Raw genomic sequence first — 22,320 nt, forward strand, 5'->3', positions numbered from 1 at the left:
GGGGACTCCACCACCTCCCTGGGCAGCCCATTCCAACGCCTGACTACCCGTTCTGTAAAGAAATGCTTCCTGATATCCAGTCTAAACCTTCCCTGGTGCAGCTTGAGGCCATTACCTCTTGTCCTATCACTTATTACTTGGTTCAAGAGACTCATATCACCGTGGTGAGTCCCAGGGCAGCTGCCAACTCCAGCCCCTCCCCGAGCCCGGGCCAACTGGGTGCAGCCACGTCTCAGCACCAGCCAGCAGCCCATGAGGTGACAGAGCAGAGAGTGGGACACAGGTTGCTTGGTCTCATCCCGGCGCTGCTCCTGGTTGGCCTCCAAACATCAGCTCAGGCTTGGCTGGAAATGAGACGTGGCTCCAGGCTGTCTCACGCTGGCTGCCGAGGAGCCTTTCCAGCCATCAGGTCACAGGGCCACCACTGTCCTTCTTTTCTGTAGGCATGCATTTTCAAGTCAAAACCAAGGTGAGGTTGAAGCCTTCAAACTGTGTGCAGGTTTTGGACTTCTTGGTATTGCTATTAATGGGAAAAGCAGCACTTGGTAAGCAGGGATAAGCATTAGGCTGCTCTCCCCGATGGAAGAACATAGAGAGATGATTTTATTTTCCTTTGGGTGCTAAGAAAGGAAAATGAACCACAGGGTCCTCAATTCACAAGGGCTAAAGCTGAGTGCTGGGCTTAGAGGTTTTGAGGAAACCTAAGGAAAGTCTCCCTGGAAAGATGTGGAGTCAGCTGTGCGCTGCAAAACCCAGTGAACTTTCCAGGTACCTGAGACTGAATGATTAGAAAACCCAACATGACTTTATCATTTGATACTTTGGGTCCTGACCGAACGTAGTCCAGGCAAGACTTTTGCAGGATCTTTGGAAAACAAGGAGGATGTGTACAGAATGCTCGCTCTCCCAGGGCACTCAGCACTAGAGAGAAAAGGCAAGCTCAGCACCCATTCCTGCTAAACCTGTCTTACCAAAGTGAGAGGAAAATCAGCTGTCCTTGGGGAAGTCTGCCACGTCCAGAGCCCAGCTTGTTGACCTCTTCCTAGCAGGACTGCAGAACGGAGATGATCATCTGCTAGGGCCTGGAGGAGGTGCAGAAATGCATAAGCAAAGCAGTCAGTCCTTGCATAACCTGGAATTTATGAAAGCATATGCAAAGGCACTTGAGTCACAGGTTAAAGCGGCGCCGTGACACCAGCATGTGCGTATGGCTTTTCCGCAGACCTAGAGCTGCACCGCTGCACCGCTGAGACGTTCACAGAATCACAGAATCATCGAGGTTGGAAAAGCCCTTGAAGCTCCTCCAGTCCAACCATGAACCTCCCCCTGACCGTTCCCAACTCCACCAGATCCCTCAGCGCTGGGTCAACCCGACTCTTCAACCCCTCCAGGGATGGGGACTCCCCCCCTGCCCTGGGCAGCCCATTCCAACGCCCAACAACCCCTTCTGCAAAGAAATCCTTCCTAAGAGCCAGTCTGACCCTGCCCTGGTGCAGCTTGAGGCCATTCCCTCTTGTCCTGCCGCTGGTTCCTTGGGTCCAGAGACTCATCCCCCCTCTCTGCACCCTCCTTTCAGGGAGTTGTAGAGGGCCATGAGGTCTCCCCTCAGCCTCCTCTTCTCCAGACTAAACCCCCCCAGTTCCCTCAGCCGCTCCCCATCAGACCTGTGCTCCAGACCCTGCACCAGCTCCGTTGCCCTTCTCTGGACACGCTCGAGTCATTCAATGGCCTTTTTGGAGTGAGGGGCCCAAAACTGAACACAGTAGGGCCCAAAACTAAACACAGTTCATCCCTCCCAGTAAATTTTGCATGGGACCACAGTAAAATCCTTCATAAAAAGGGAGATTTGCATTTCACAGCATGCTGCTGTTTGGCCATAGGCGCTCAAACTTCAAGCTGGCTAAAATTTTTCTGAAGGATCATTATCCCGGTAGAACACACTGGGTCAGCAGTTTCATCACCAGTGACATGTTCCTCGGCACTTTCCAGCGGGATGCAGGCAGGCTACCAAACCGGCTTGCCAGGCTGATTTCTGGCAGGAAAGGCAGCCGGTGTGCTGCCAGCTCCTCCAGCTGACGTCTCGGCTGCCCAGCCGCGGGAACTGGGGCTGCCCGCTGGTTTCTGGTGCTGCCCGGCGCTTCCCACAGCAAAAAGCTCTGTTTGCAGTTATGGGAAAGTTTGCCAAGCTTTACCTACTGTCTCTGAAATGCTAGTGAGCTGTTTATATTAATGTTATTACCATTTTCAAATCTGGCCGGGAAGGTCCAGCTGTTTCCCAGAGCAAAGTCAGGGAAAATATGTTTTCAACCATTAAAAGCATCTGGAGATCTTGTCCTGAAGGTACAGCAGAGCTCTGGAGCTTGGCATTTGGGACAAATATTCTGGGAGATGTGCTGAGTCTCCTGCTGACCTCTGAAAAGCTTTGTGCAGCTGGTCAGAGCTATAAACTTTTTTAAATCCGCACCCTGTTTTCCTGAAGCTGCAAAACCTCCAGCGCAACATTGCTGGACCCTCCAGAGATGCCATCCCTGCCCACCGTCCCAGCAAAGCTCCCCTGGGTCACTCAGCTGCCTCTCCCCATCCTACCAAACAATGAAATACTGGCTGTTTCAGGATGGAGCATCACAAAATGTGGGCCGGTGCAGAGACCAACAGTCTGGTGTTATAATTATCTCTGCGGTCTTAATCAGCCAGCTTACACAAGCCCTGCTTTTAACACACCTTTTAATTCGTGTCCCCATGTTCAGCTTTTTCATAGGATACCTGTCCCACCCTGCATCCAAAGACGACCTCCAGGCCGTGTCACATCCATGCTGTCCCCTCCTCCTCATCTCAAAATGCTTGATTTCTGGCTTCGAGTTCTGTATGTGGTGAAGATCCAGCAGTGAGGGGTGCTGATCCCTGTCCCCGACAAGGCCAGGAAGCGTGGTTCCTCCCATGGATTGGCTGCCGATATGACTCAAGATGTGTTTTGAAGAAGAGTTTTGACATGTTCTGGCCAGAAATAGGACCATCATTGCCAGGGCATTGATTTTTCTTCCATTTATATAATTAGGTTGACTTGCATCCCTCATCTCAGAAAAGCCATGGAGGTGCATCACCAGCCACATCATCAACTTTCAGGGGAGAGATGCACATTTAAACAGACCTGCCACCCGCCCCCGTTGGTCCTGAGCACCCAGCACGGGGAAGCGAGAGCACATTGCTGTGCCATGGGCCGCATCCAGCAACACGGACACTGAGAAACGGTGCTGCACACCCTCACACAGCTCCTGAATTAGGCATGCCTGGAGGGCAGCTGCCTTCAGAACCCGCGCTACTGTCCCGCCCAGTTCTACAGCCAGGCCCTGATAAAGCGGAGTGTCTGAGAGGAAGATCGTAGCGTCACAGGCAGAGAAACCCCTGCCGTGGTGCGGATGCACCCCAGATGTGAGCTGGGGGTCTGTTTGCCTGCACCCCCGCGGAGGCTGACAGGCTGGATCCTGCCTGGGATGTCTGGCGAGGAGGGGCCAGGAGGCAGCACCGAACCAGGACCACCTGGGAGCGGGAGAGACGTGTACCCCAGGACACCCCCGGGAGGGTTCCCCCTTTGGCGGTGGGCCCCCAGCCAACCCCCCATGGATGGGTTTGCACTGCAGACGCCTCCCTGGGGGCTCAGGGATCCCCTGGGACACAGCACCTCAGGCAGGGGCCGGCTGGGGGGCACTGGGGTCACTGGGGGGCTGGCTCCCCCCATGCCCCCATGCTGGAGGCCTGCAGGACCCCCGGGACCCCCGCATGGGGGGGAAGCGGGGTCCGAGCTGCACGTGTGTGCGCATGTGTGTGACCTCGCATCAGCGTGTGCGCACACGTGTCCAGGTGTCTGTGCATACCTGTGCGTGTGTGTGTTCATGACACCGTGTCTGTCCGTACATGTGTTTGTGTCACTGTGCCCATGTCCCCATGTCCTGTGGCCCCTGTCCGTGTGTCCCTCCATTCCCCCTGTTTCCCCATGTCTTGTATTCCATGTCCCATGCCCTGTGTCCCACATCCACCCGTGTCCCCATGACCTCTGTCCCTGTGCCCCTGTATCCCCCATGCCCCCTGGCCCTGCGCATCCCCATATCCTGTGTCCCATGTCGTGTGTCTGCCCATGTCCCTGTGTCCTGTGTCCCCCCCATGTCCCATGTCCCACCGTGTCCCCATGCCCCCTGTCCCTGTGTCCCTTACGCTCCCTGTCCCCCCATGTCTCCCCTGTGTCCCATGTCCCCTGGGCCTGTGTCCCCCATGTCCCATGTGTCCCTGGGCCCATGTCCCCCTGTGCCCATGTCCCCCATATCCCCTCCTGTCCCATGTGTCCCTGGGTCCATGTCCCTCCCTGTCCTCCCATGTCCCATGTCCCCCTGGGCCTGTGTCCCCCATATCCTGTGTCCCATGTCGCATGGCTGCCCATGTCCCTGTGTCCTGTGTCCCCCCCATGTCCCATGTCCTACCGTGTTCCCATGCCCATGTCCCTGTGTCCCCTACACTCCCTGTCCCCCCATGTCCTCCTGGGCCCATGTCCCCCTGGGCCTGTGTCCCCCATGTCCCCCCATGTCTCATGTCCCCCTGGGCCTGTGTCCCCCATGTCCCCCCATGTTCCATGTCCCCCTGGGCCCGTGTCCCCCATGTCCCCGCATGTCCCCCATTTCTCATGTCCCCCCATATCCCATGTGTCCCTGTTCCCGTGTCACCAATGTCCCCCCGTGTCCCATGTGTCCCTGTGCCTGTGTCCCCCCATATCCCCCATGTCCCATGTCCCCCATTTCCCATGTCCCGCCATGTCCCATGTGTCCCTGTGCCCGTGTCCCCCTGTGTCCCCCATTTCCCATGTCCCCCCATGTCCCATGTGTCCCTGTGCCCGTGTCCCCCATTCCCCATGTCCCCCCATGTCCCATGTGTCCCTGTGCCCGTGTCCCCCATGTCCCCCCATGTCCCCCGCCTCCTGTCCCCATGTCCATGTCTGCCCCTGTTCCATATCCCTCCGCGTATTGTGGCCCGCCCGGCCGCCGTATCCCTGCACTGAGCTCCGTCCCCGCGTCCTGTATCCCTCCGCCTCCTGTGCCCCCCCCCGCCGTTGCCAGGAGACGGCGATGGCGGATCGGGGCCTGGCGGCGCTGCCGCTGCCGCAGCTCCGGGCCAAGCTGCAGGAGGAGCGGTACCGGCTGCCGGGCGGGGAGCGGGGGCCGCGGGGCCCTGCTGGGGCTGCAGGGCCGGGGCTGGGGGCGCCGCTGGGCCTTACCCCCGCAGGGCCGGGCCGGGCCGCGTGTCCCCGGCTGCCCCCGCGCTGGGGGCGGCACCATCCCCAGAGGCGCCGGGGTCCGGCTGGGCCGGGGGTGCGGCCTCGCCGCGGGGGGGTGTGGGGCCGGGCACCCCGCTCCCCTTCCCCGGGGCCCCGGTGGCAGCCGGTGCCCGGGTTCTGGCGGCCGCTTCGGGTGCGGGCAGGAGCGGGCCTGGCCGGGGCCCCGGGCCCTGTTGGGGGTCTGCCGGCCTGGGACCCGCCTGGCCTGGCCGCGGTGCCCTGGGACCCGCCTGTTGGGCCTCGCCGCTCCCTGGCGCGGTGCTGAGCCTAGCCCGGGGCTCAGCCCGACCCACTCTCCTCGCAGCGACGCCAACACCCTGCTCCGAACTGAGGTGGAAATGTTTGAGAAATGGTGCCGTAAGATGGAGCCGTGCGGCCCCTCGCTCCAGCTGCTGCCCCAGCCGCACGATGCCCCGCCAGAGGTGATGCAGGTACGGCTTCAGGGCCGGCACGCTGCCTGCCTGGCCGCAGGGCCCAGCTTTGCAGGCGTGGCTGGCACCTTACTGCACAGAGCCATGAGCCTTCCTCCCTTCGCAGCTCCTCTGACCTCCTGAGCTCACTGCTCAGCTGGAGGCCAGCAGGCAAGCTCCCCAGTTTGAAATGTGAAGAAGGAAGTCCCACAACAGCCCTCTGCACTTGGGCTTCACAGTGACGAGCCCTTAACCTAGACACCTGCTTGCAGAAAGGTGCTGCTCTCTGTAGGTGTAAGACAGTTTGGGCTGCCTAGCCCTTCCTGCACTCAGTGTAAAAGCCAGGTTGTCTTCTCATTTCTCCTCCTTCAGCTGTGTGACAGCACCATGTCCTCCTGAGCAGCAAGTGCCAGGGAGATCTGGAATGAGTTAACCCCCACACAGCATAATTTGAGGTAGAAGTTAAACAAATAGGGCACCTGGTGTCAAGAAAGCAGGAGACTTGCCCAGGGCCATGCCAGGTCTGATGCTTTTCTCACTCCTGGGGAAGTTCATGTGGGCTCAGACCTGCATCCACAACTGGATACCTCCGCTGAGGATGTGCTGCTCTCTTCCTTCTTGCAGGAGCCATGAACAGGCTTTTGGAGCAGATTTTTACCTCCTGGCCTGAACATTGCCTTTTCACCAGAGACACACTGAACAGAAGCTCTAGACCCTTTCTTTGCTCCTTTCAGCCAGCATCCTGCACTGGGTTTTAGCACCTGCCTGAGTCCAAAGTAGCTGCTTTGTCCCAGACTGAGCCCTTAGAAACTTTGCCTTTGGCCAGGTGAGCACTTGCCCTCTGCAAAGCAGTGCCTGCCTTGCTGTGTCCCCACGGCACCGGGAATTGCTCCCAAGTGGTGTCAGTTCTTCCGAGAGCATTACTCCAGCCTGCCCGTGGGGCAGTAAGCTCAGCTCCTCAGGGCATCTGACCCAGGCAGTGGTAGGAGACCTCATCTGTCCCACACAACAATCAGCATCTTCCTTACGAAGAGGTGTTTTACCTGCCCCACGTGAAGCTGTCACTCTGGCTTTAACCTCTAGCCCTTGATTTGCCTGTTGAATTGAACTGAAAGTGCTGGTGTAGGAGGTTTTGTGGGTGGATGAGAGGACAGATGGGGTCAGCCCAGGTGTGGCCCTGAGTTACCTCTGCTCTGGAGAGGCTCCCTCGTCCTTGCTGTGAACTGGAATCCCTCTAATGTGACTGTTGAGGTTATTTTCTTTTTCAATACAGGGAAGTGCAGCAACAGTTGGACAGTGCCGGCTTTCTAATGGCATCTGTGTTGTTCCTTGGTTGTTGCAGATACGTGGCAGGTACAAATCCAAGTTGCATAGTGTGACAGACTGTATTGTAGGCCTGACAGTGGAGCAGAAATGTGAACTGGTTGAGCGGGAGCTGACTGAGGTGAAGGATGAGATTCAGCGGATGAAGGAGGACTCGGAGCAGACCTTGCAGAACCTTGAGGTATGGCTCTCTGGGACCCTTATCATCACCAAGGTGTCAAACAGTCTTGGTTCTTTTCACACCTCTTTCAATGTGCCATCCCTCAGGCAGTGAGACAGACTTGCTTGGTGAGGGCTGTTCATAGCAGAGCATTGCTGTGAGTGGTCCCGAGTTGAGAGTGGGAGCCAGAACTGTCCTCTCACCTCACCCCTTTCCTGAAGGCAAGTACACCAAAAGAGATCAGAGGTGCCCAGTGTCTAAAGATGAATCTTATTATGGCAGGAACTAATAATGATACAGGCAAGGTAAAGATTTTTAGAGAAGCTCAGATCTGCTGTGTGAGATGAAGAGGTCAACACTCAAAAGAAAAATCTCCTTTTTGTCAGCTTCCTGAAGGTGTGCCCTTTGTGCCAGACCTATTTTTAATTCTAGCAGCTCCCAGAAGCTCCCTGATTTGGCTGGGCTCCATGCAGTCCTCTCTGGGACTTTCCACTGTCTCTGGGATTTCTTCAGAGCTCCAAGTCTCTGAAACTGAGTTCCTGCTGCTGTAAGACCATCTCTGCCTGCCCTGTGCTGGCTGCCAAGACCTCCTCCTAGCCAAGATGCTCAGGAGCTTTTGGGGAAGGAGAGACCTCTGCATTTGGTTCAGACCACCCATGCTGCCTGCAGCGTCCAGGAGAGGTGGAGCAGGCAGCCCTTCCCTCTTGTGTGGCCACAGGGCATCTGCAGTGAACAAAGGGTGGTAATTTGTCTTGTGTTGGCTTAGTCAGGCTAGCAATGTTTGTAGGTCAGGATGGAGTGACAGATGTTGAAGCTTAGGCATGCGAGAGATTTTTTTCCTGTTCTTTTTGAGTCAGTGAAGTAGCAGTGCTGTGTGAGCCAGCACCATGTACCCCGAGCTGCACAGGGTGAAACTCAGTGATCCCACAGGAGAAATGCTTGTGCCACCAGAGAGCATGCCTGGTCCTTTATGGTGTTCTCTGTTCCCAAAGCTGTTGGAATGGGGGAAGTTAGCGCTGTTCTGTGACTTTATTTCTACAGGCAGTCATTGAAGAAGCAGATGTTTGGTGGGCGGATATTAAGAAAGCCATCAGTGACTTTGAGAAAGACATCATGAGCACCATGTCCAGCAAGAAAGGGAGTCTCACAGCTTCTGAGAAGGTGCTGAGATACCTGGAGGAGAAGAACCGCCAGAGGGTCAGTGCAGCATGGCAAATTTGGAGGCTGGTCTGTCATCTGACAAGGATGTTGGTTAGGGAAAATCCTAGTCCCTGCACTCCTGTGTGGCCTACATCATGTTTCCAGACTGTCTTAGCAGGTCTGTTTGCACAACCCTTGTCACACTTGGCAGTTGGGGACTAGCCCAGGCGCACACCAGGCTGCTGAGCTGCAGCACGGCTGTGAGCACAGGGGATGCAGGGCCCTTACGAGGCCTGGGAAAGCCCGTGGCCATGCCCCCACGTTCGGGGCAGGGTGGTGCTGAGCAGCATTTCTCGCTGGGCTCCTTTCTAAGCCAGCAGTGAAGACTGCAGTGTGGGTGAGATGAATGGGAACCACACCGTAAGGACTGGGGTCTGGGTGCTCTTTCTCCTCGCAGGCTCTGCTGTCCCACTATAATCTGCTGTCTTTCTTTAGGATCTGCTGAGAGAGAAGTTGCTCTCAAAAAACTATTTGCTCAAGGATTACAAGAAGAAGCTGGAGCAGCAGCTCAGGCAGGTGCGTGTGGCGGTTGAGGAGAGGCAGGGACTCGATGGCCCCTTGAAGAATGAAAGGAGTACAGGCAGTGCAGATGCAGGGCCTGCTCTGTGCAGAGATGCGTGGCCCTCCTCCTCCTCCCCTTCCTCCGTTGCTCCTGGCCTTGCTGCCTTTGTCAAAGGGCACTGTTGTGTGTCCAGGTTCAGATCTGGCACGTGTCTGCGTGCATGGGATGAGACCAGAAGTCTCACAGCATGGAAGCTGGCAGATGCCTTTGTGCCATTCATGCCCTGGAGAAGATGTATGGTGGCTCCTGCTCCCTGGGGACTGGCTGCTGCTGGCATGGCAGGAGGCTCGCCAGAGGGGACCTCTCTGCACTGCTTGGACACTTGAAGCTAGGACACAGAGCACAGGCTCAGTGGCACGCTGTGTCTTGCATTTCTCCCTGAGCCCCAGGTTTTCAGCCAGGTTGAAGACCCTGTTCTTTAGGTCTGCTTTCCCCACAGAGCAAAGCTCTGCAGCTGTGGTCAGCAACCTACAGCTCTGCTTCCTCGGGGTCTGCAGAAGGACCAGATGGGAGAGACACTCTGTGAGGTCCGAGTGCAGCAGCTGCAGGTTAGAAATGCCCAGTACCAGGAGAAGATCAAGGAGAAGAACGAGGAGCTGGTGCAGCTCAAACTGACCTCCCAGAAGACCATCCAACTCCTCAACTTCTATAAAGTGAGTGAACCTCCCAGTGCCTCCGTTTTGCCTTTCTTCTGTTTCTGATGGTCACACACGAGCTGATTAACAGCTCTTGCATCCTTCCCTTTCTCAGTCAGAGGATGCTGAACACCTCTCTGCCTTCCCACTGACTTAGCAATTCAGCTGGGAGATTTGCCTCACACACCAAAAGCAGCGATGCCCTCATTCATGTTTGACTGCAGCTTGATGATGGGGTTCATGCTTCGCTTATTTTACACCCCAGGGGAAAAATTCCAGTAGGAAATAGCTTTGGTGCTGCCTTGCACAGGAAAACACATTTTTTACATAACCTGTGACATTTGAAAAGATGTCATGAGCTGCAGCTGCTGCTCTGAGTCCCTGCTCTTACCAGTGAAAAGTGCTTCTGAGCTGGGTGTGTTTGCTTCTCTCCGATCAGCCGTTCTGTCTGGGTCAGCCCTGAGCCCCAGCTGCTGTGCGGGGGGCTGTGCTCTGGTGTGACACAAGGACAGAAGGAAGCAGTCACTGCGTGACCGGGGCATGACGCTGCCTTCTGCAGGGGACGAGCGGTGCCGCAGAGCTCCCTCGGGAGCAGAGCTCCTGCACCGCCAGCTGGGACCAGGCTGGAGGAGTAGAGGGGTGGCTTTGCAGGTGGCTGGGAGCTGCCGCTGCTCCTGCTGATGCTGTCCTGCTTTCATGTTCCAGAGGAAGCTGCAGGACGCCATGGAAACGTCCACGTCTCTGCTGAAAGACATCTCCCAGAGGAAAGAGCTGCTGAAGAAAATTCAAAGAGAAGCTGCTCTGGTGGAGGAGGTAAGAGAGCGATTTGGGAGGCCCTGAGACTTCACTTGGGAGGACTCTTTTGAGGTACTATTTGTGGTATGTTGGATACCATCTGAGGCCCAGCAGTGAGCTGGACACCTGTGTGCCTTTCTGGGTCTGAGCAGGTCCTGGGGCTTCTGCTGCCAGAATAGGTCATGTTTTGGCCCTGGCTCCACAGGGACCTACCACTGGCTTCTTGAAATTCTGTTTCCTTGAACTTTTCATCAGCAGTATCCTCCTCAGGGAGAAGTGGCACTGCTGTCACACCAGTCTGGCGACACATAGCCTTGTGGGGACACCACAGCTTTGGGAATCGGCTTTGACAGGCTTCCTAGCAGTGCTGCCTGGCAGGGATGGAGGCACCGGTGGATGCATCCCACTGCTCCCCCCCAGTGCTGGGGGTTTAATTTAACCTGCCTGCCTCCTTCCCTGGAGGACTGGCCACCAGCTGACAGACATTTCCTTGGGATCCCCCTGCCCTCTGTCCTTATTCCTCCGACAGCAACGAGCCGAAGCTGAAAGTGTGAATCGGCAGCTGCGGAAGAAGCTCTCGGAGTACAGTGTCCCCCCCGTGCTGAGTTACGTTCGGAAGAAGATGGCAGTTACTGACCTCGAGAACAGCATCAAGGTTTGGCAGAGGAAGGTGGCAGTTGCTGAGGTGAGCAAGCCCTCACACAGCCCTTTCACCCGAGCCCTGAGGCTCTTCCTGCTCACCGAGCAGCGATCGCTCCCTACCCCGAGGACAGAGGCTGACTTTTAATGACACAGGTCAGAGGGGAAGCCCAGGCAAGGACACAGCTTGTAATTGGACAGGAAGCACCATCCGACTGTGGCTGTGCTGAAACCTGTCACGTGTGTAAGGGGAAGGGGATGTGTGGCAGCCCCATACATTTCCGACTACATATGTGACCTGCCTCAGCCTTTTCCAGCGCCCCTGATGGCTCCCCAGTGTTTGTAGCCCTCTTTGATGATCTCAAACATTTGTTACTTGCTTGTATCTTGACTCCTCCCTGATAAGGAGAGGCAGGCCAAGATCCAAACGGGAGTGTGTGGCAAAATTGCAAGAATTTCTCACAGGTGATTAGTGACAGAACAAGAGGGAACAGCTTTAAACTGCAACAGGGGAGGTTCAGACTGGACATGAGGAAAAAATGTTTCCCAGAAAGAGTGGTCAGAGAGTGGAACAGGCTGCCCAGGGAGGGGGTGGAGTCACCATCCCTGGGTGTGTTTAAGGGCTGTTTGGATGAGATGTTGGGGGATGTGGTGTAGGGGAGAGGGTTGGACTTGATGATCCCAAGGGTCTTTTCCAACCTGAATGATTCTGTGATTCTAATATCTTTGACTCTTCTCCTACCCCAACTCCTGCAGCCTGGGAGGAGATGGAGAGATAAAACAGAGGAGCATAGTCAAAGCCTGGAGGTAGCAGGAGATGTCTGTATCCCTGTGCTGTGTGCACAGCAGTGTGGGGAGGGAAGTGGGTGCGTTGGGTGGGACAGAGAGCGTGGTGCTGTACCTTGACACCCTGCTCGTCCTCGAGTGGCGATGGGCTTAGCTGTGGCTGGGATGGGGAAGGCTCTGAGCTTGTGCTTGTCCAGCACTTAACCCCCCAGCACCCCAGTCTGCAGTGGATGGGGCTTATGTGGTCCAGTCTTTCTCCCAGGCCAGAACTGTGTGGATTTGGGCTTGACCCATCAGCACCAGTGCTTTGAGATCAGCTACCGCGGAGCTGGTGGCAGCCTCCTGCAGGCCTGTCTTTGCACAAGCAGATCCCTTCTCACCCAGCTGCTCCCCTGACCAGCAGACCCAGGCTCTGGCTTGCATGCTGTCTGTGCAGCGTTGCCCAGAGTCCTGCCAGCCTCTGGGAGCTGGAGAGCAGTGAGGGCTCAAGGGGCTAAAGAAGGAACCTATAGCTGTCCTTGGGATAAGACTGAGGCTATAAACCTGTTTTCTTTGCTGGCCCCTCTGTGGCAGGGCATGTCCAACACTCCTGCTACCATGCAAGGTACTGTAGGTTTCTATACAGTGCTGTTGTGTGGGGTCTGCAGGTTTCCTGTGGCATTCAGGGGAGAAACCAGAGCTGGTGTAGACCTGCAGGAGCTCTCAGTGTGCCACAGCGAGCACTGAGCTCAGCTGGGAGCAGGGCAGGATGAAGGGGCAAGCAATACAGCAGCTCAGGCCAGGCTAGATTCCAGCCTTGCAGCTTCTCCACAACATATCGCTGCTGTCTGACCATATTAAGGCCTTCTCCTTTCTCCTCTTGCAGATGACCTTGCAAAGCTATCGCAGAGCATGGAACCAGGTCAAGATGTCTGGTAACCGGCACTAGGCTTGTGTGATGCTGCAAGGCAGGCAGTGGAAGCTGCAGAAGGAGCCAACCCTGTGGGGAAGTTTGCTGTCAAGTGGGTAAATGTAGCACCCTGCAAGCTGCAGTGAAATGAAACCACTTCTGTGTGAAGTGATAAAGAAACCCTTGTCTCTGCTGTGAGGCTGTCTCCTTGGTCTGTCCCAGCATGTGCTGGCTTCCACCAGGCTCTGCTGCCTGGCCCCTCCGCAGGCCCTGCTAGGTCAGCGCCTCCCTCCATCACCATGAGCAGTTATTCTCGGGTGATCAAACCCGACATGTTCACAGGAACTGTCCTTTCTCTCTGGGCAAGCCCTGGTGATCACTTAATGCAGGAGGAACCAGAGGGGATTCCCTGGGAGACGTGGGAGTTCAACATCTCCGAGTGTGCCCTGACAGTAGAAAAGAACGGAGCAGTGTGAGCATATAGGGCAAATCATTTCAACATGGCATACACGAACCAAGCAGGCTTTCTGATCACAGAAGGGCACTTCATTTACCTAAAGAAACGGAACAGCAAGAAGGGAGCAGCTGCCCCTTTCCCAAGCACCTAGGGCAAGTGTAAGTGTCACTTGGAGATGGGAAGCGTTTTCCCGCTGAAGGAGTTATAAATCATCTCAGATGGCCCAGCCTCAGGTGAGTTCAGGTCTATCTTTCCCTTCTTGGGGTTGAAACCAACTTCCTGAAATATCCCAACTGCTGGTCTGGAAGCCTCCTCCCAGTCTTTGGGAGCAGCCTACAGGCCCGCTCGCACCCTGACTAGGGTGGGGAATGCAGGAGGCCCTGTCCTCTCGGTGCTGGCCAAGACCCAGTCGCTGCAGTAGGACACTGGGGTGTACAGGAGCGGTCCGTAGCATCTCATGCTGCCCTCACTGAGAATGCCTGTCAGGACTCATTTCTCAGTTCCTCTGATCAGGCACGTGATGGGGTTGCCAGCATCACCCTTTTGAGAGACGAAAAAGGCAGGGTTGTGCCTCAGCAGTGCCCTCCCGCCATCACTCCTGGTGGCTGTGGACTTCACCAGGGTGAGAGGAGGGCAGGTCACCACAGTTCGGTCCCGTATCACTGGCCACCAGGTGCCACTGGTCCAGGGGGCTGGGTGATGTCCCTGTGTGCCCCCGATGGAGTGACCAGCATCGCTCCCTGTGGCTGCCCATGCCTGGTCCTTCGGTACGTTCCACAGGGAGCCCCTCTGGGTTTTGCCTCCCGAGCATCTCTGACCCCGGCCACGTTAAAGGCCTTTGGAGGCCCCGGCAGCAGGAGAGGTCCAGGGAGCAGGAGCAGCGCCCGCAGGGCTGCAGGGAGACAGTCCCCCCGCAGCGTGTGCAGAGATGGCTGTCACATGTTCAGACAGTCTCCCACGCCTGCTATTTGCAAGCTGTGCAGAAGGGATCTTTTCCTGTAAGGACTGAGCGGGAGAAGCCCAACAAGTGTTTTGGCTGCTTTCCCAGCCTGGAGTCGGAGATGAGCAGAATGGGGAGGAGGCAGTTTGCCTAAACGTCTGCCCACTCTGGGTTGGCGCGCTGTCCCTTACCAAACAGCCTGCCACTTCGTTGGTGTCCCCGTGGCTGCAGCAGGCGGTTGCAGCAATCTTTTTCAGCGGGCAGGGACCCACCATGGAGAGCATCTTCAGGAAGTCACTGCAGCACTTTCCGCTGCCTGGCCGAGGGACCACTGTGAGCCTGTGGCTCTGGGCACCCTCTGGCCTTCAAAAAGCGGGGATGGGTGACCAGTGGGTTCTGGTTTCTCCCGGGACAAGCCCTGTTCCCCTTCCTCCCGTTGGGGATGTTGGCAGGAGGGAGCAGGAAGGCGGCTCTCTACCCTGCCAGAGGGACCTCTTTGCTGCAGGAGCCAGGGGTTACCTGGGGTGGGATGGATGCAGCCTGAGACCCAGCAATTTGTGAGGTCTGAGGCAGAGAGGCTCCCACGGGGGAAGCAGATGGGCTGAAGGACGCCGCTGAACGCCCGCGGGGCGGCTGTCCTGAGCAGAGGGACGTTGTTGTAGAGCATCTCCTTGTCAGAGTCCTCATTGGAGATGACAGAGCTGATCAAATACTGGGGCTGGTCCTTCCAGCGCTTCTCCATGGCGCTCAGCCCAACCTGCTGCCTGCAGGGAGTTCACAGAGGGGTCTGGGTGCAAGGAGAAGTCTGAGGCAAACTCTGCCTGCCCCTGCTCTGACTGAAGGATGCTTGCCCAGCTGCTGGGCAGCAACAAGATCCTCCGGAGCACTGGGGGTGGTGTAATTCCCTGCTGATTCCCAGACCTTGCCTGGGGTGACTCAGGGCCTTTCACAGGGTACAGACCTGCTCTGCAGGCTGGATGTGGCGCTGAGGATCCAATGCTCTTTCAGGATGGAGATGAAGGCCAGGAGGTTGCTCTGCGCGTCCTGCAGTGCCACCACCCACAGGGACTGGTCCGGGGCTGCAAACTCCTTCCCTGATCTCGGGGGGGACAGGCTGACCTGGGCCCCGCAGGCTGCAGGGAAACAGGGGGCATGTCACTGGGTGCGCTGGGCCCTAGACTCTCCTGCCGCCCCCCTCACCCCTTGGATGCCCCTTGCCGTGGCCGTGCTGAGCTTCGACGTTGCCTGGGACTGCCACCAGCATCGCCCAGGCTCGCTCACCCGCGGGGCTGTGCCGGTGGCACGGTGTGCAGCACATGAGGGTTAGACCATGCCACCGCTCTCACCTGACGCTGGGGTGGCACAGAGAGACAGCGGCACGAGGCTTTGCGCTGCCCCAGCTGGGCCGAGAGCTGTGCCAGGGAGCCAGGGCCCCCCTTCTCTGCCTGCCTGTGGGCAGAGGGGGAGATGGGGTGCTGGGTGCCAGCTGGCAGCGGACCCGCAGGGGCTTGGCATGCCCGTGCTGAGCATGCCGGGCTGTTTCCTCGCCCTGGGACATGGGTGCTGCATGTCCCAAGCACCCTGGCAGCAGGCAGGGACACAGGGAGACCCAGTGGGCCCATTCCCAGCTCCCCTGCTCTCTCCATAGGCCTCATCCTGCTGCACTCTGCCTGCTCCATCATGCCCCTGCCAATACCCTGCTGACCCCACGCTGCCCTCCTGCTCCCGTGGTGCCCTGGCAGCAGGATGCGGGCACAAGCCGCTCCCTGAGCTCACCGTTGCTGTGGCAGCTTGCAGGAACCTGCTGGCGTTCCCGCACAGTGGAGGGGGCTGTTGGAGGCTCTTGCAGCGCATCTGCCTGCACAGAGGGTCTCCGAGGCACAGCTCCTCCTGCCCTGGGTGCTGCTGGATGGTTTCTCCCTGAGACAGCCTGTCCTGCTCCACTGCCTGCCCACTCGCAGGCAGAAGCAAGGGCAGCAGGAGGCAGGAGGAGCTCTGGTGCTGCTTAAGGAGATTTATAACAAACTGAAGGACCCCAAAGTGCATGAGGGTGGTGGTTAGGGAACCTGGAGGGTAGTAGTTGCTGTTACAGGGGCACCACCAGGCTACAGCTGCCTGCGGCTGGGCTTTCCCACGGGGAGGTCCCGGTGGCGACAAGAATTCCCTTCCCAGCTCATGAAAGGCCGAGGGTGCCCCTGGAGGGCAGGACAGAGAAGGTGGGATGGTATGAGGGATGTGAAAAGTCCTTATTTCCATCAAGGATGAGAAAAACTGTCGAGAAAGAGAAATTAGAGTACCCCTTGTATGCACTAACGAAGAGCCACAGGTGAAAGGAGCTGGCGAGAGGCAGAAAGCAAAGGCACGGGGGCTCGTGGGGGGCTGACACGCTCCCAGCAGGTTACCCCTGGATCACTTCTCCCTGGAGAGGTGTGTGGTGGCTGCAGATGCACATGCCCAGACCAACCCCTCGGGTGCCCTCTGCAAAACTGGGGAGAAGGACAGCCAAGGGGAAGGGAGATGGTGCTGGGAGAAGGCTGGAGGGAAATCCAGGTTTGAGCACTTGTTTAAACCTGCGTACAGACTGGGGCAGCATCAGCCGAGTGGATTTCTTCCCAGCATTTGAATATATGTTTATTATATGCAGAATTAGCAAAGGCAGGGTCCACGCCATGGCATGTTTAGGACAGCGGCATCCCAGGGAAACCTTGGATTTTTTTTATGCTTGTCTTCTTCCCCCTAGATATAGTCAGTCCTGCAAGTAGGTAATTCAGTGCTCTCTGTGGTCCTGGAATAACTCTGCTAGTGCTCATCTGTCCCACCAAGAAGGGCCTTTCCTGGGTATTATCCCTGGCTCTTGTGATGTTGTGTTTGAAACAAGGCCCCTTTGTAGTTAATTTGTGCCAAAAGGGGCCACTTAACCCCGCAAGAGCCAGGAAAACATCTCTGAGAGGTGGGTTTCACCCTGCCCTCCCCATGGGGCTGCCACTCCAAGGCTGGTCCCCGATTGCTGGCTGGGCTGTTCCAACACGATGCTGGTGTCACCGCACACAGAATGTGTCCAGAGGTGATGCCAGCAGCTGGCAGTGACACTGCCTGAGCCAGATGTGCCTGGCACCTGTCTCACTGTGAGCATGGCTTCACTTATTTCATGTTTTCTGGATCCTCAGGGGTCAAAGCCAACCTGCATGAGACCAGGTGCTGGTGGAACCATGGCCAGCCCATGTCCTTGACCCATGGGCTGTGGGTCAGCCAGCTTGGTGACACCAGTCCTTTCCTGCTTTGCAGGTCTCAGAGGAGGTCAGTGCTGCCAAAGAAGCAGGACCCCCGTGGCAGCAATCACAGGCAGCACAGGACCCTCCTGAGGCCAGCCTGAGCCTCTTCCCTTGCCCAAAGGACCAGCTGCCTCCTTGCCACTGCTGCTGGGAGATGGGCGCCTCTCGCGAGGAACCGCAGCCTCCCAGCAGCCTGGCCACAACCTTGGAACTAATGAGTTTTAAGCCCCGTGGTTAATGAAGCTGGCCTGACTGCACGGAGACAAAGCCCGAAGCCTGCCTCCAGCTCTACCCACAGCAAGCTGAACACGGCACTTCTGTGAGCTCGCACAAAGCCTTCCTTGTGCAGGAGGGGATCCGGCCAAACAAGTGATCTCCTTGGCTGCGTGTCTCCTGGTGTTCCATCATTTATATTATTTTCTGGATTGTTCTGACTACCAAGGAAAATTTATCAAGTAAAAGCATCTGATAAAAATCTATTGACCGTAGTAAAACACCAACCCAGCCAAACCAGTCTGTACAGTACGACCTTTGCAGCCTCCGAGACACGTTCGTTCAGTTTACCACCTAGAAAAACAAATGCTCTGTGGTACTTGCAGCACCGCCAGTGCAGAGGCTTTGGTTAAAGCTCGTGTTACCAAGCGCAGGGAGATGTTTGGGAGCCGAGTGCTGCTTCCTTCCCCAAGCCCAGTTCCCTGCTGTGCAATGACATGTTTCTTAAGTCGTCTCCTTGGCATTTCGTGCTTCTGCTTTTGTGTTTCCAGATCACGCCTCTCCCCTTGCTGCCAGCCTTAGCACTAAGGTCCTGACTCCGGGTGACAGCCCTTCTGGCCGGGTGCCCAGCAGGAACGATGCACCTTGTCTTTGCTGAAGAACTCGGTGAGAAAACAACCTTTGGCCACTGATACCTTCAAGTCGTCTTACAGGATTACTCACAGGCGGTTTAAATCTTGCCTTGAAGATTTCTTCCAGTGCCGCAATGGCTGGTTTTGGTTCTGTGCTGGAGGCAGCAGCTGTGATGGAGGTTCCATGGTGAAGGCATGCACTGCCTGGATGGGGCAGGTACCAGCACACACGGCAGAATGAGGCCACCAGCACGTTCCTCTTGGCTGAATTCACTTCAGCAGACAGTGAGCACACAAGAGCTCTAACACCCAGAGATGATGGTGTCTGCCATCCTCAGAGAAGGTGGCCTGGGACTGCGCAGCCAGAATGGGACGACTCCAGGCGAGCAGAGCTATTGCACAGGAGATCCGCTGCACAGCTGGCTTAGCCAGCTCCGTGGCCTGAGCACACCTCTGGATGGGAACACTGCTTTTTTATCGAAGCACACGTGCAGACTGCCGAGGGTGCTGCCTGCAGTGGCTGTGGCAGGGCGCTGTTCCCTGGGGTGACCTGTGCTACCCTGGGGCACGGGCTGTGGCAGCTCAGTGAAGCCACTTGGCTGGAGTTTGCATGGAGCAGCCTGGTGATGGAGTCACCATGTGACTCCATTTCGTGAATTGGGTCAACACCTTTTGAAGGACACTGCAATCAGTGGACCCTTAATATCCCTTCCTGTCCTGTCCCAGATGAAATCCCTCCCTCCCAGTAAGAACAACAGAGGACAGCAAATAAAAAGAGAGGGAAGGTATTAAGAAAGCCAAGGCAGAAGAGGAAGTGTCTGAGGAGCCTTTGTTCAACGTTATAACAACGGTGCAAAGAGCTGATCCAGGATGAACCCACCTTGCTGGCTCAGATTTGCTTACACGTGTCAGTGGGCTAATGTTTCACTGGGAGGCTTCCAGGTCTCTGCCACCCTTCAGCTACTTACACATGAGAAGTGACCAAGACACAGATCCTTGCAGCTCTCACAACTCTGCTTGACTCTCTCACCTTCAGTCTGGACAGACACTGCAAGTCTTTCTTTTTCTCTCTGTAGCCAGATGAGAGTTTTACAGCCTCGATAGTTTCTTCCATACTAAGGTACTTCAAACCTGGGATTATATTGTCAGGTATGTTTAGTGTAGAAAGCAAGGCAGAAAGTAGAGAACAAGTAGGTTCTGGGCAGGTCAGAGGACAATCAGTCTCCAAGCTGAGTCCTTCTAGCAGTGGAGGGTGTAGTAGTCCTGGAAGTACAGCAGCACCATTAGAGGAGGGCCCAGGACCAGCTGATCCCACACACGCATGATATTGTAGCAGCCATCAGAAAGCCATTTCCACATACAGGACAGTTGGATCTGTCAGGAAAAGCAAACAGCAGTTACTAGCAGGTCAGTCGGTAATACCATTCCCTAAGGGATGTGCATGCCTTTAACTGGAGGACAGATCCATACTGAATTAGCTTTTCTATTTGAAGGGTGATGACTCAATTTATTTCTAAAGGGTGCCCTTGCCAAAGGGCTCTGTGACTGTGTGCTTCATAGTAAAACAATTAAAAACCCCATTAATGCTAAAATCTTACCAGGCGAGCACAGAAAGGAGAAAGAAAGGGTCCTTCCCTTCTCACAGAGCCAAGAGCTGCCAAATTTACATGCATCATGGGAACGGAAAGAGTTTGAAATTATTTTTAAAGCCTGAAGAGGTTGGCTGGGAAGGATTGCAGATGGCACAGGTTTTGCACTCAGGAATCATCGCTGTTTGACAGATCATTACTCTGAGGAAATCTGCCCCCAGACAATGCCCAAAAGCTTTCAAATTAGTGGCAGGGTCATTGTGGATTGGGTGACCCAGTCCACCCTCACTGGGCTGGTTACAAAACCCTTCCAGCTCTGCTCTCACTCGCTGAGACTGGAAGTTCAGCTACAAATGGCTCAAAGATCTGATTTAGATTTTCTCACCACTCCAGTGACTCTAGATGTTAAGCAAAGCCTCCAGAGAATGAGGAGATGCCCGCCTGATGGACTTAGAAACAAGGGATGCTGGATGCTTGGCTGGTTTTTGTGACAGAAATGAAGGATGCTTTTCACGACACAGCAGGAATTACACTGCCATGGAGCACTCCATCCTGAAACCAATCCTTCGCAGTCTTGCTTGCTTTATTCATGTCAGAAAATCAAAATAAACTATTTTAACTACCAGCCTAAAACTACAGTCTTTGCGCTTTAATTGTTAAATATTAAAATAACAGTAGCAACAGCTCTGTGATCAGTTCCCTGATAGATTCCTCATTTTAATGTCAGTCTTCCCATACGTCAGATAGCACAGCAGTGAACACCCCAAAGCGGAACGTCTGGAGTGAGATGGCAGTTGGATACTGGAAAAGACAAGATCAAGAGTCTGACACGCACTGTCCTGGGTGATCATGTCTTGTATTGGCTCTGTACAATAGTGGGTGAGGTGTAGTTGAGTGAGCAAGGACCCAGTACTAGTGGGACTTCATTGACAGCTTTTCTTCATATTGGAGTGAAACTTTAGTTAAACGGAGTTCAAAAGGGGAAAACAAAGCCTTGAGATTCACAGCTTCTGCCAGACTACCAGTCTATGGCATCGTTCCTACTGAGCAGAGTAGAACAGAGCTGGCCAGCCAGGACCTCTGTCCTAAGTATGGTTTTTCCAGCTTTGTTCATCTGTTTTTCTGATCACTTTGGTCTACACAGCAAAGATTGGGAGTACACAAAGAGAAATCTCTTTAACACTCCAGCCCTGCCTTGGATTGGGGCACCACTGGCTTCCCCAGAGCAATAGCTGGAACCACAAAGAAATGTTCTTGGTTTAAGTGATGGTGTAATCTCTGCTACAAATTCTTCTGTCCTAGGAGGAGGAGATGCCATGCAGACTGATGGCTCTTCCAGTTTCTGCCTTCACCCCTGCCTACATCCAGCTATCCCGCCTCATCCATGTGAGGATATGAGAGCTTCCTGAATTTTTTTGTGTGACATATCCCTGTTCTACCACCTGTAAAGCTGCAGGATGCCCAAAGACATGAATGACTGATAGAGCATCCAGTGACTAATGCACTGCAGAACAGGGTCATACCTAATGGCCTGTGACAGAGGACTGGCCAGGGCCAAGATGTGCTGCACAGATACTTTTACAAACAACTCTGCTCATTGGGTACCGGACCCTCTGCAGTGGTAGGCAGAGTCTGGCACAGTCGATCCACATTTGCTGAATTGCTGCAGTGCCACTTTCCTCCAGGCATGCTCACCTTTTAACTGACCCCACACTGTTTCCCAGACACTGTTTCCTAGGTCCTGGGAAACTAAAAATTTTCTTCAAAGGTCAGCTAAAGGTCTCTCCTCTAGCCATTGAAATTTCTAGCTTAATCCAAAGTTTACTTTGAACCCAAGCTAGCAGATTGTCAGCATGGGTAGAAGGTCAACAACTGCAAGCACTCAAGCTGCTAATGCAGTGGGGACCTGGCCACTTGGCACTGCTAATACGAGCATGCTGGAGTGCTAATCTAATCAGTTCATGAAGCCTGAGTGTTATTTTGCAATGTGACTCCTCTCACTAGAACTCACATCAGTATTGAAAATCATTTGCCAGCTAACTCACAACCCCAAACCTTACTCCTTTGGTCTAGATGCCAGTCCCAGCACAAGGCACCCAGCCTAGGTCGCTGGGATCTGTAGGCAACCAGATCAAATCTCAAAATCCTACCTGCTTCACGTGAAGCTATGAGTTTACGTGAACAGGGTCATGACTATGCCCAGGACTGCTGCTACTGTGACCTACTTCGCAGAAACATGCAGAGAGAAGGAATGCAGTCAGCCAGGCCTGCCACTTGTCATAATCATGATGCAGTAAGGGCTTGTAGACATGTCTGTTTATAGAGCCCAGAAAAATGGGAAGAAGCTTGATAAATTGTTCCCAGCGCACTGCTAGTCATTAACGTCAGGATTAATCGCACAGAGCAAGATAATGGGGTTTATATCAATCAGCCCACCAAAGCCGAAGGAGTTCCTACAAATGCACACGCAAATGAGTGAGGGGAGCATCTTGCACAAC

General features: G+C 55.2%; 1 protein-coding gene across 3 annotated transcripts; it reads left to right on the plus strand.

Annotated features, from left to right (window-relative positions):
* Positions 1-4,673: 4,673 nt before the first annotated feature.
* Positions 4,674-12,913, plus strand: CFAP263 (cilia and flagella associated protein 263). 3 transcript variants are annotated; one of them, XM_074839698.1, is made up of 9 exons: positions 5,083-5,176; positions 5,625-5,751; positions 7,073-7,234; positions 8,255-8,410; positions 8,849-8,929; positions 9,473-9,628; positions 10,316-10,423; positions 10,935-11,090; positions 12,696-12,913. In XM_074839698.1, the coding sequence occupies exons 1-9, from the start codon at positions 5,112-5,114 to the stop codon at positions 12,756-12,758; spliced, it is 1,074 nt and encodes a 357-aa protein (XP_074695799.1). In that variant the 5' UTR covers positions 5,083-5,111; the 3' UTR covers positions 12,759-12,913. The 3 variants fall into 3 exon arrangements, 2 of the variants coding, with proteins under 2 accessions (XP_074695800.1, XP_074695799.1); XR_012625103.1 differs by lacking the exons at positions 10,935-11,090; positions 12,696-12,913 and having other exon boundaries at positions 4,674-5,176; positions 9,415-9,628; XM_074839699.1 differs by lacking the exons at positions 9,473-9,628; positions 10,316-10,423; positions 10,935-11,090; positions 12,696-12,913 and adding an exon at positions 9,109-9,364 and having other exon boundaries at positions 4,674-5,176.
* The last annotated feature ends 9,407 nt before the right edge of the window (positions 12,914-22,320 follow it).

This window comes from Strix aluco, chromosome 14, assembly GCF_031877795.1.
Source record: "Strix aluco isolate bStrAlu1 chromosome 14, bStrAlu1.hap1, whole genome shotgun sequence".
Classification (NCBI taxonomy): domain Eukaryota; kingdom Metazoa; phylum Chordata; class Aves; order Strigiformes; family Strigidae; genus Strix; species Strix aluco.

What these genes read in the sequence shown, in the direction of transcription:
- CFAP263 (XM_074839698.1), top strand. Translation starts at nt 5,112, where the DNA reads ATGGCGGATCGGGGCCTGGCGGCGCTGCCGCTGCCGCAGCTCCGGGCC. An exon ending in GCCAAGCTGCAGGAGGAGCG is followed by an intron (nt 5,177 to 5,624) that starts GTACCGGCTGCC and finishes CTCTCCTCGCAG; the next exon opens with CGACGCCAACACCCTGCTCC. An exon ending in AAGCTGCTCTGGTGGAGGAG is followed by an intron (nt 10,424 to 10,934) that starts GTAAGAGAGCGA and finishes TTCCTCCGACAG; the next exon opens with CAACGAGCCGAAGCTGAAAG.